Source organism: Abramis brama (genome assembly GCF_963993115.1).
Source record: "Abramis brama genome assembly, chromosome: 19".
NCBI lineage: Eukaryota > Metazoa > Chordata > Actinopteri > Cypriniformes > Leuciscidae > Abramis > Abramis brama.
Genome location: NC_139981.1, coordinates 1130001 through 1142909, shown reverse-complemented (window position 1 = coordinate 1142909; position 12909 = coordinate 1130001). Strand labels below are relative to the sequence as shown.

At 40.2% G+C, this 12909-nt stretch overlaps 1 protein-coding gene across 1 annotated transcript in view; it reads right to left on the bottom strand.

Moving 5' to 3' along the window:
• Positions 1–12909, bottom strand: part of LOC311070278 (gamma-aminobutyric acid receptor subunit pi) — a 59156-nt gene that overhangs the window by 15863 nt on the left and 30384 nt on the right. The window contains exons 3-4 of the mRNA XM_084094059.1: positions 4782–4894; positions 739–806 (exon numbers count right to left, since the gene is read on the bottom strand). Coding sequence (XP_083950185.1) covers positions 739–806; positions 4782–4894 — 181 coding nt within the window. The remainder of the gene's footprint in view (positions 1–738; positions 807–4781; positions 4895–12909) is intronic.

Here is a 12909-nt window from a genome sequence, read left to right as displayed (position 1 = left end):
AATAGTAGTTTTCATCTTGCCACTTTCTTGGTAAAGAAAACACATTTTTACTCAAATTAATCAAAATGGATTTATCACGTTCTGGAACCAAACTATAATCTTCAGAAGTAAACAGTGTAGCTGACTGAGTGTTTATGTCAGAGTGTTTATTTTTAAACCACAACCTTTTAAAAATGATATATTTAACGATATCTTTAGCATTTCTCATCCAAACAACGTCAAACTTGGCACTTCACTTACTCGTGCCCGTAGCGAGACACCTGTCGAATTTGAAATCCATCGGACTAACGGTTCGAGAGATATGTGGTTAACAGACACACACACAGACACACACACACAGACTGACAGACAGACAGACGTTTCTGTAATTTATAGATAGATATTTAATAATAAACAAATAATAGCAATAATACATATTTTTAATAATCATTTCTTTTTTATTCATTATTGTAGTGAATTAAAAACTAAAATATCAATTATAATAATAATTAGTTTTTAAAATCATTATTTATTGTCCATTATTGGTTATTATTAGTAATATAATTGTTATTATTTTTATTTTTTAAATGATGTGTGGGATGAGACAAAAGTTTATTAGAATTTGAACAAACCTCAAGTATGAGCAATAAATCAATAAATAAAAAATAGCAGACAAAAATATTCAAGCTCATGTAAACTGCTGTATAAAATCTCTCATTTACACCCCAGATGTGTGTGAGGTTGCACTGTTCCTCTCACCATGTTGATCTCTGAAATAGTGTCAATACTGGCGATGTCCAAACTCATGCCCACCGTCACTGGACCATCTAAACAACAGAGATGGGGAGAAGGCATGTAAATATCATGTGCATTAATCACTCTGAGAATCGCTGTTAAAGATGGAAACCCTGCGAGCGAAACTCTCTCTGCTCATTAAAGCTGATCATGTGGAAAGCGTATGTTTTACTTCTTCTAAAGTCTTTACATAAACACAGTGAGTCAGAGCCATGCAATGATTTAAATGAACAGTTTTGAGGACTGTCACGAAACCACACACAGGAAACAGGGGATCCAATCGCAGTATGTTTATTAGGGAAAATCCGTACTCACAACTAGTCCAGGCAAGGGTCAAAATCCAAATAAGGCAATCCAAAAACAATAAACAAACAAGAACAGCAAAAACAGACCTCAGAAGTGATGTGACAATAACAAGGACTCCGTGACACAAAACAGACAGGGTTATATACACAGGGAAATGACAATGCTAATGAGGAATTGGCTGAGTGCAATGATTAGTGACAGGGGACAGCTGAGTGCAATGAAGAACAAGGATCGTGGGGAATGTAGTTCAGAATGTGACAGACACCGTGGGGAAGGAGGACATCTAGTGGTGACCCAGGGAACTCAAACCAGACACTGTGACATAACCCCCCCTCTACGGAGCGGCTACCAGACGCTACAAGACATGACAGACAAAACAAGAGTCCAGGCGGGAGGTGGACTGGTGGACGATCAGGGGGAGGGATGGGGGGCCAGGTCCATGGAGGGAAACGGGGACAGGGAGTGACAGGGAGTGACGACCCCTCGGGCGGCCACGGCGGCGACGACCCTTCAGGCGGCCAGGGAGGAGATGACCCTTCAGGCGGCCATGGCACTGGAACAGACACCGGCTCAGGAACAGGAACAGACACCACCGGCTCAGAAACAGACACCACCGGCTCAGGAACTGGCACCACCGGCTCAGGAACAGGAACAGACACCACCGGCTCAGGAACAGACACCACCGGCTCAGGAACAGACACCACCGGCTCAGGAACAGACACCACCGGCTCAGGAACAGACACCACCGGCTCGGCGGCGGCCATCTTGTCTGAAGACACAGGTTCGGCGGCGGTCATCTTCTTCAGACGTGACGTGAACAGTCTCGGCGGCGGCCATCTTGTCTGAAGACACAGGTTCGGCGGCGGTCATCTTCTTCAGACGTGACGTGAACAGTCTCGGCGGAGGCCATCTTGTCGGAAGACACAGGCTCGGCAGACGTGACGTGAACACTCTCGCCGGCGGCCATCTTGTCCGAAGACCCAGGCTCGGCAGGCGTGACGTGACGTGAACAGGCTCGGCGGCGGCCATCTTGTCCGAAGACACAGGCTCGGCAGACGTGACATGAACAATCTCTGTGGCGGCCATCTTGTCTGAAGACACAGGCTCGGCAGACGTGACGTGAACAGGCTCGGCAGACGTGACGTGAACAGGCTCGGCAGACGTGACGTGAACAGGCTCGGCAGACGTGACGTGAACAGGCTCTGTGGCGGCCATCTTGTCCGAAGACACAGGCTCAGGAACAGTCTCTGGCTGGGCAGACATAACGTGAACAGTCTCTGGCTGGGCGGAACTCAAGTGCTTCCTCCAAGCGTGCAGAACCGCCAATGCGTAAAACCCAAAGACAGCTCTCCTGGTCATGGCAGGACTGATGGTGGGCTGCTCCAGGACTACCTCCGGGACGACAGTGGGCTGCTCGGGCACTGCCTCCGGGACGACAGTGGGCTGCTCGGGCACTGCCTCCGGGACGACAGTGGGCTGCTCGCGCACTGCCTCCGGGACGACAGCGGGCTGCTCGGGCAATGCTTCCGGGACGACATGCTTCCTCCATGCATGCAGAACTGCCAATGCGTGGAACAGGAAGACAGCTCTCTTGGTCGTGGCAGGACTGATGGTGGGCTGCTCCAGGACGACCTCCGGGACGACAGCGGGCTGCTCGGGCACTGCCTCCGGGACAACAGCGTGCTGCACGGGCACGACCTCTGTGATGACAGCGTGCTGCACGGGGACGGCCTCTGGGATGATAGCGGGCTGCACAGGCACGACCTCTGGGGTGAGATCAGTCTCCGGACTGGCAGACTTGCGTCTCCTACCCCCTCTCCGTCTACGACGGCGAGACGGTGGCTCCGACCCGTCCCTCACCAGCCCAGAGTCGAAGGGGGGCCATGGTGGAGAGTGGTGTTGGATTCCCTCTCGACCAACCACTCCTCTGCGACCTCCCCGGGTCCCACGAAAAATGACCAGACGGGTTCCCTCAAAACGCTCTCTCCTCTCCCGCTCGGTGGCTGGGGCAGAGAAGTTGGCGAACATACCGCTGGATCTTTGTGTGTAACGGAGTCCTTCTGTCACGAAACCACACACAGGAAACAGGGGATCCAATCGCAGTATGTTTATTAGGGAAAATCCGTACTCACAACTAGTCCAGGCAAGGGTCAAAATCCAAATAAGGCAATCCAAAAACAATAAACAAACAAGAACAGCAAAAACAGACCTCAGAAGTGATGTGACAATAACAAGGACTCCGTGACACAAAACAGACAGGGTTATATACACAGGGAAATGACAATGCTAATGGGGAATTGGCTGAGTGCAATGATTAGTGACAAGGGACAGCTGAGTGCAATGAAGAACAAGGATTGTGGGGAATGTAGTTCAGAATGTGACAGACACCGTGGGGAAGGAGGACATCTAGTGGTGACCCAGGGAACTCAAACCAGACACTGTGACAGGGACAGATGAACAAAAAACAGCAATGTTTGCATTGAACACGACAAGATTTAGAATATTTGCTGAGGCAATAATCAAAAATGCTCTCATCATTGTTTTCCTTAAACTTTATTTTACACATGCGCTCTTTCTACGGCTGGTTTTATACTTGGTTTGACCGTTTGAGCTGATTCATTTCAGTCCGTGACGATCACGCTGAATACAAGCTGTTTACCACTGAAACTGGGCATGAGTTTCACTGTTATTGAAGGATTTGTCCCTTTGGATTCTCCAGCAAAACACACAGAACGGCACTCGCTCTTCTCTGCCGAGAGATGTGAAGCAGAAGCGGCAATTTATTTCGAATTTATTATGTGAGAAATACATTATACATTAGTGAACCAAAGACAGTCTCAAAAACACGGTTTGAAATCGCTGGTGTTTCTGACGTCACAAACTACCTTGTAACCAATCAGATCAACGTGTGATCGTCAACCAGTGGATCTCTGAGCTGAGTGAGTGAGTGGAGGCGGGGTTCATTTGCATATTCATAGAACCACGTATACTAAATGAGGCACGGGTGTCGAGTTACATTCAAGATATTTTAAGACATGAAAAATGCTTAAATATGTCATTTTGGTGATCAAAGATGAGTTCTAAGGGATATAATTATTGATTACGGGGGACTTTAAAGCACATTGTTTTAAATTCATGTTCCTGGTAATCTTGAATCAGAATAACCTCTTGCAGCATCTCTTCTCTCTCTGATGATGTGGGCGGGGAAACCTGTCACTCACATGAGATCAGCCAAAAGCAAACCACAACCATCCAATCAATTCCCCACAGACAAAATCAAGCCCCGCCCACATTTGTTCTGGTTCCAGAAGCATTTCACTCGGATATATACGGCATAATAGAGAAGAAAAGACGAGCGCAACTTCTGTTTCATGCTGACTAAGTTATAAGTTGACAAGCTACACTTGTAAAATGGCCAATGGCAACAAAGGTGAAAAAGGTGACAGTGGCACAAACCGAAGTCTTCTACTGTCAGGTCAACCACAGCTGAGAAGGTTAGCTAATGCATGTTGTTACGCACGTATAACAACACTTGTCCTAAGTGTCTTTCTGATTGATGAGGCTGTGGCTTAATCACATTTATAATTCACATTTGAATGTGTAATATAATGGAGCATCAATCAATCTGCATTCAAATGAGCAATGTGAGGGAGTGAAGCACCTAGATATACACACGCATTAAACATTCAGCACGTCCTTACTGTCAAAGAAAGGCCGGAGGTATTTGTTGTATCCTTTCATCAGCTTCTGGATGGTCGGAGGAAGAATCTCTCCATCCTTCACTTCGGCGCTGAGCAGAGAGTTTTCCAAGAACCTGTGTGTGGGAAAAACAGGAATATGAATGAAGAGACCGAACGCTGGCGTCCTCAGCACATTCACAAGCTCATTATTTCGGGGCAAAACGCTGATGAACAATTTGTTTCGGCGTAAAATCGGAAGCCCACACTGATAAGAGTGTCGGAGATCCCAGAACAACTTTAAATTAAGATAGAGAGGGAAAAAATACGCTCATTTTCATAATTGGATTACTTTGATCCGTTGAAAACGTATCCTCGGATTTCATCACGTTTGGCTTTTGCACAGAACAGTGAAATACAGCAATGCACCTTCAGCAGAAACTAATGCATTTATGATGCCATGAACGTGTGTGTGTGTGTGTGTGTGTGTGTGTGTGTGTGTGTGTGTGTGTGTGTGTGTGTGTGTGTGCGTGTGCGTGTGTGTGTGTGTGACATGTACAGTAAATACAGGACAGATGAGTTCGGTAAAAACTGACAGCAAAACATAGAAATGATCTAACTGAACATCAGTTTCAGGCACGTTACATAATCAGAGGACATTGGGTTACAATTTGAACTAGTTCATTTAAAATTGTCAAGGCTTCTATAGACTTAAGTCGAACATTTCGAATTGATATTTAAAATTCGATTAAAAACAATTCCAGGTTTGTTGTGCTTGTTTTTAGAGCTGCATAATGTGGCTAATATTTTGTGTTTATATATCAATATGGCTCTAAAATATTAACTATAACTATTAATATTACTAAAAAACTTAATACATATTACTATTGTAATATTTCAATGTAAAATAATATTTTATAGTAATTATTCTTTTTTTTATGGCTGTCCTAATTTCTTCATTTTAAAACGTTAAACCATCAAACTTATAATTTGACAGAAAAATAAATGTTGATAAGCACATTTGCAAATTAATTTAATTATACTGCAGGCATTGAGATTTGATAAATGCCATATTGCAATTTCGGTTTTTATTTCAGTTAATCATGCATCTCAACTATAGACATCCATGGAAGCTTGTTTCCGCCACAGAATAAAAAATAAAAAAGGTAATTACGACTTTTTATCTCGAAATTCTGACAGAATTGCGAGATATAAAGTCGAAATTGCGAGTTATAAAGTCAGAATTGTGAAATGTAAACTTGCTATTGTAATGTGGACTCGTGAAAGCTGCTTTGAAACGATGTGTATTGTGAAAAGTGCTATACAAATAAATGTGACTTGAAATGAATATTGCGAGTCAAATTTGTGTGCTATAAAGTCGTAATTGCGTGATAGTCAGAATTGCGAGAAATAAACTTGTAATTCTGACTCTCAGAATTGTGTTTATATCTCGCAATTCTGACTATAACATGAAATTGTTTGATTTAGTCAGAATTGCAAGATATATAGTCGCAATTGCATGTTGTAAAGTCAGAATTGCGAGATATAAACGCAATTCTGAGAAAAAGATTTCAGAACTGTAGTTTATTTCTCACAATTACGAGCTTATATCTCACAATTCTGACTTTATAACTTTCAATTCTGAGATTAAAAGTCGCAATTATTTTTTAAAATGTTTTATTCTGTGGCGGAAACAAATTTATGTCCCTAAACTAATATTTTAAGTCTCTGTTTTAACAACAATGATGGTGCAAAAAAAAAATGATGGTGTCGACGCCTCAAATCCTGAGGATTAAAGAGAAATTACGCAGATGTAAACGTGGAAACGAGCCACTCACTGAAATCAAAGAAGATCAAAACATCTCAACATAACAACCGTTTACTGAACTATTAACAACCACCCCATTAGTGTCTATATATACTTTTTCTAAAAATAGATTTTAGGACAAACATCTGAGAAACTCCATTAGTGTGCTGAGCTATAAAAGCACAACATCTGAGTTTCCAGCTGTGCAACTAAACAGACACACAATACAAAATCAACCCTTGTTTCCTCTCAAATGTTCCTCCACCTTGTTAGGTTTTGCAGAGGTTGTGTGAGGTGAGTTTCCCTGCGAGGAAAGCCAGAGGATCATCAGTGGCTACGTTTACAAATAATCCGTCAGTAATGGGATTGACGGCTCAATCGGACTGGAAAGCCTTCATCTAAACACCTTAACCGATCCGATTGAGCTCGATCCGAATTAAATTTCGATCGGATTGAAAGGGGTGATTTATTCCTTTTCTAATCCGATCCAGAGAACACACACATCAACCCGATCACATGTTTAGCTGTTCATGTAAACACTACATTCGGATTCAACAATCGGATTCAGCCATGGACTGCTCTCTGTGTGTGTGTGTGTGTGTGTGTGTGTGTGTGTGTGTGTGTGTGTGTGTGTGTGTGTGTGTGTGTGTGTGTGAATGAGAGACAGCGGATGCAGAGTGTGTTTTATCAGACGAGTGTTTGTTGTTCTGCCAGGCCTGTGGGGTTGTGTGTGTATGAATGTGAGTGTGTGTGTGTGTGTGTGTGGGATGAGAAGGAACCTCTCCAGCTCCGTTCCTGACAGCGTTTGGCTTTGATTTCACACACTAGGAATCCTAACATGACCTTCAGTTTCCCCATATCAGGGTGAATCTCACAAAACTTTGTCTGGGTCACAATTCACTCCAAAATCAAAGAGCATGAAATAAATGATGGTCACACTTCAGATTATGGTCCTAATCTCACGATTAACTACAACTTTTGCCTCAAACTTCTAATGACAGCTTATTAATAGTAAGGGATTATTAATTAATGGTTAAATTAAGGGATGTAGAATATGGTCATGCAAAATAAGACATTAATATGTGCTTTATAAGCACTAATAAACAGGAGATATCATAGTAATATGCATGCTAATAAGCAATTAGTTAATAGTGAGAATTGGACCATAAACTAAAGTTTTACAGAAATTATATCTATATTATTTTAGAAAGAAAAAGAAAGCAAAGCCTATTTCAGCATTAACTTTTTTTTTTTTTTTGCATTACTTTCTTTATAATTCAGTTCTCAACAATGATTCTACTTTAATCGTTTTTTTATTTGATTAAATTAGCATAACTCCTATTTTATCAGGATCTAAAAATACTTGATAGTTTAAATAATACTTTATAATTACAGTAGTGAGCATGATGTTTTTGGCATTACAATAATGAGAATTGGGGGGAATATGCTTGAATTTCAGAAAATGCTCTTATAAATAAAACAAACTCATGCACAAAGTGCTTTTGATTTTGGATAAAAAATGAGCCAGATTTTGTCACAGGTTTTATGAGATTCACACAATAAAAACAGCAGCACTTCTAAAAGAAAATGTGACAGCTCTTGTTGCTTCTTAATGATTAATTTTAGAAAACAGAAGCAACAGAGGAACGGTCGATAAATTCAATCATGAAAGCAGCATTTCAGATCTGACTGGAAGTCATGCAGCAACGAAATACAGCTTATCAACTCATATCTGTCAGGATGATGGGATTGTGAGATCGACAGCATCTCATCAGGTCACTTCCAGATGGATTTGGGAATAGGAAAGGAATTATTTCTCCAGAACCTGTTGGAATGATTTGGCAGATGCCATTAAAGGGGTGGTATAATGCACTTTTCACAAGATGTAAAATAAGTCTCTGATGTTCCCAGAGTGTGTGTGTGAAGTTTTAGCTCTAAATACCCCACAGATATTTTTATATAGCATGTTAAAGTTGTCACTTTTTGAGGATAAGCAAAAACGCAACGTTTTGTGTCTGTTCCTTTAAATGCAAATGAGCTGCTGCTCCCGGCGCAGGGGGCGGAGCTTCAACAGCTTGAGTGTGTTAGCAGCTCCAATTACCTCACGCAGACACACATTAAAATGACAGAAACTGTTCTACCTTTTATGTTTAAACGGAGTCAGACAAAGATGGAGAGACTCCATGTAGAAGCAATAGGACATCTCTGAATGGTTAGTTGATGAATTTATGTAGCTGATGTGGCGTTAACTATCTTCAATTAGTATATTCTGTCATGATAATCTATAAATCGCTCGTATAGGAACTGTTGTGAGATGCACACAGAGTGACTTTCTATTGCATGTGAAAAGACAGATGCTACAGTTTGAGCTGACTCACAAATGTGCTCGACTACAACAACTCTTCCTCTTCTCAACATGGACTGTGTGTTCCCGGGGGCGGGGTTTATGTAAATTTCAGGGTTGGTGATGTCACTATCCCGGGAGGAATGTGGTGTAGTCTCTACCAGCCGTTTGTTGTAGTCCTTAAAAAACGATTTCTTTAAAAGCAAATATCTCCCTTTGCTTTGAACTTTGAGCGTTGTAACTTTGCAGATGTTGATTATGCTCAAACAGCAACATTACACACTAACTAAAGTTAGAAAAGTCAAATCATTATCAACCACCCCTTTAAGTTCGGATGCATTTCTATTTGCATAAAAATAAACCTGCAAAAACAGGGCTATGCAAGATGCATTACACAAACAATGTCAGTGTAATGACACTTCTGAACACTTAAACCACACTCACACTAGCTTGAATACATACATGTTCTTTTATACCCATAAAGCCAAGATATTAGAGCAAAAATGCCACCAAAATGAACAAAAATACCCTCCAAATTCAAGTGGGCAAAAAAATATCCCTTCACAATTAAACAAAATGTATTGCGACTGTTGCGATTAAAGAGAAATGTGAAAATGAAGTGTAGATTGCTGCATTACATTTAGATCTGTAAGTGTTGCATAAAAACATTATTTTTGTGTATTTTTGCAGGGTTGAGCATTAGAACCAATCAGACGCGTTTCTGCTGAGCGTTCGAATGCAGCGGCCAATCAGAAATGTTTACACGAGTCACCAATGATGAAGAAATTCTCTTTGTTAATGCTAATAAAATAAACAATGTGAAGTCTTGATTTTCTAATGTGTAAAAAAGCAATAAACTAATGATGCATAAAAGAATATGATGCACCAAAACAAGTTTTATGTATTATATTAATCAATATTAATAATAATTATTACGATATCAGGGGCAATCAACAATATTGAAGCCCTCCCTGTAACAAATTCCTGTTTATATTTGCATTATACAACATTGTGCAATACATGCATTCCATGTGAAAATTGACCTTACAATTTCAATTACAGAGGGCAAATATTGTCCCTTATGGAAAATATAATTTCTGACCTAGCAACAGACTTCATTACACACTTGCCTTACACACTTTACTGATCCTCAACATGAAAAGGGCAAGTGTGTCATTTCTCTGCATGTTAATTAAAACCCTTCCTCTAAGTTTAATGTTCAGAGTCACTATAAGTCAGTTTGACTTCCTGAAGAGTGAAATACTGTGAACATTTTAGGAAATGTATTTAAAAGGAAGAATGCATTGATTCTCCACATCTGACTTAAATCTCCATGCAGAACAGAGCAACATTCTCCCCACATCATTCGCCTCTTTCATCATTTCTGGTCCTCTTAGTTTCTCTCTGGTTTGATCTTGGAGGTGCTGAGGAGGTCACGAGCATCAGCGCCGACACACTGACAAGCCTTTAAACACACCGGAGACAGCCAGACACATCAAAAACACACTCCAATTCAAGAACTATTTGGTGTAGAAACAATTTCCACTCAGAAATTGCTAGAAAATTTTACAAACAGTTACAAAGAGATGAGAGAAACATTCAATTAAACATGAAATGTAGAAAAGTAGAAAAATTTAAATGGTATTTTTTCAACACAACTCAAAAAGTGTTTTCTCTCCTCCTCTTCCTTTTCTCTCCTCCTCTTCCTCTCATCATTCATTCGATTCACTAGCGAAGCGCAGGACAACCTCCATCTGGCTTTCATTGTTCTCAGCAGATTCTCTTCCATGAAGAGGACATTTCAGGATTAACTGCACCATCCTTTCTCTCTCACACACACACACACACTCGAATCCCTGTGGCTCTGAGCTGTTGCGTGTTCCCGAGGTCATGGACCGATGAAGGGCTCGTTCTCTTGTGTTCAGGGTTTCCGCAGTGAGAACTTATGAGAACATCTAATCAGCGTAGTCCTGAAGATTCATCAAACCAGCAGATAATGCTTCACAGAGCCTGAATTACAGGCTCGTCTGCCACGATATTATATTTTTGTAAGGCTCTTTTTGACTTTTGTGAAGCACTATGTGCTGAGAAGCTTTAAAAGTGCTATATAAATAAAGTTGTTATTATTATTATTATTATTATTATATTGCAGGCTCATAAAACAGCCATCCCTTTAAGGTGGAATATAATTTCATATTAATCACTGCTGACTTTGAGGAGCTCTTGACCTCCATCGCTCTTTAGTTTTGCAGTAATCTGTTTGTTTTTTAGTGGCAAAATATGCTTTTCTTACTTAGTATTTTTGTCTTGTTTCCAGTCCAAAATATCTAAAAGTTCTTAAATCAAGAAGCATTTACCAGATAAGTAAAATGACATGACATTTTTTTTTGTTGAGCTTTTGCTTAGAACAAGACGAATTATCTGCCAATGGGGTAAGAAAAAAAATCTTAATTCAAATGGAAAACAAGATTATTTTTCTAACCCCATTGACAGATAATTTTGCTTCTTTTAAGCAAAATCTCAATTTTGTTTTTGTTTTTTTAATCAGAAAACAAGATATAATTTCTAATGTCATTTGACTTATCTAGTAAATGCTTCTTGATGTAAGAATGTTTTGATATTTGGACTGGAAACAAGACAAAAATACTGAGTAAGAACAGCATTCTTTGCACTTCAGAGCATTTCACCACTCATTTGCCAAAAGGCATTTTCTGTGTGTATCTGCCGATGTTTTCTCCAGTGAAATGCTGGAGTCTCAGAGCAGCTCTGGAGATGAAGTTCACGTGTTCATGTCCTCATATAGTGAGACAGCACGCACAGTCTTTAATATTCACACACACTAGTTCCATAGAGGAACACGTTCAAATTAAAAATGCATGATGTTAAGAGAATGTACGATCGCTCAATTTAACCTGGAGATTAATTATTTTTCCTGAAAATGCCAGTTAATGTTATCGCATTGGACTAAAACTTACTGACTTTTCCTCAAACAAGTTATAACTTCTCAAAAAAATTGGGTCCATTTTGTACTTTTACAGTCAAAAATGACCAGCCGGAAAGAAAAAAAAGCTCTCATTTTGCTATATTACAGTTTTTCTGAATTGCTAAAACACTAAACCCCATTCTCTGAACCAAATTCTCAATAGTCTAAACCAATTTGTCGAATAAATCACTCTTTATGTAAAACATTAAACAAGTTCAGGTCGTTAAAACACTGTTTGCAAATCTCATGCACTCTTTTTGCAAAACTCTAAACACATTCTCACTCACTAAAACACATTTTGCACTGTGATGCACTTATGTTTCAAAACACTAAACACAGGCAGGCGAAAGTTAAACACAACTACAACACAGTTGTCATCGTTTACACACAACAACTCAAAATTGTTCACACTTATTTCTAATGATGTGACCAAACCAACTGTACACAATACAAGTCAGTTCAGAGTCCCAAAATTGACTCAAAATGTTGCACTGAATGTTGAAACCAAAAATGGATGGTGACAATATAAGAGGGAGAGGAGGAAGAGTATGTGTATAAGAGGAGGTGAACAAGCAGGATGAGGATGAGGACGAGGAAGAGCAGATGTGGAGAATGTTGTCAAGGCTGGATCTCCTTTATGATTTTTCCCTTTGCCTGCAAACATGATATTGTCTGTGATGTGGAGAAACTCCTCCGGCCAGATCCAACATGAAGACATGATGCAGAATCAATCTCACATTCTGCGGTTGCACAACTCCTCTGAGTGACTATAACATGCTTTTCATTTAGAGTTTTTTACTGTAACCTTTTTGTCTTTTGCAGTTGGTCACTGTATTTTCACAGTGTGCAAGAGTTGAATATACAGACATTCAATGGGCCTACTATACAATATTCATTACAATACTACACTTGCAGTGCATACAGTATACCATTCATTCACCTTATACTGTACATTGTCATTACTATACTTTTTTACGTAATTGCAAAATTTGTTTACTTTGTTACACTATACTTTTTT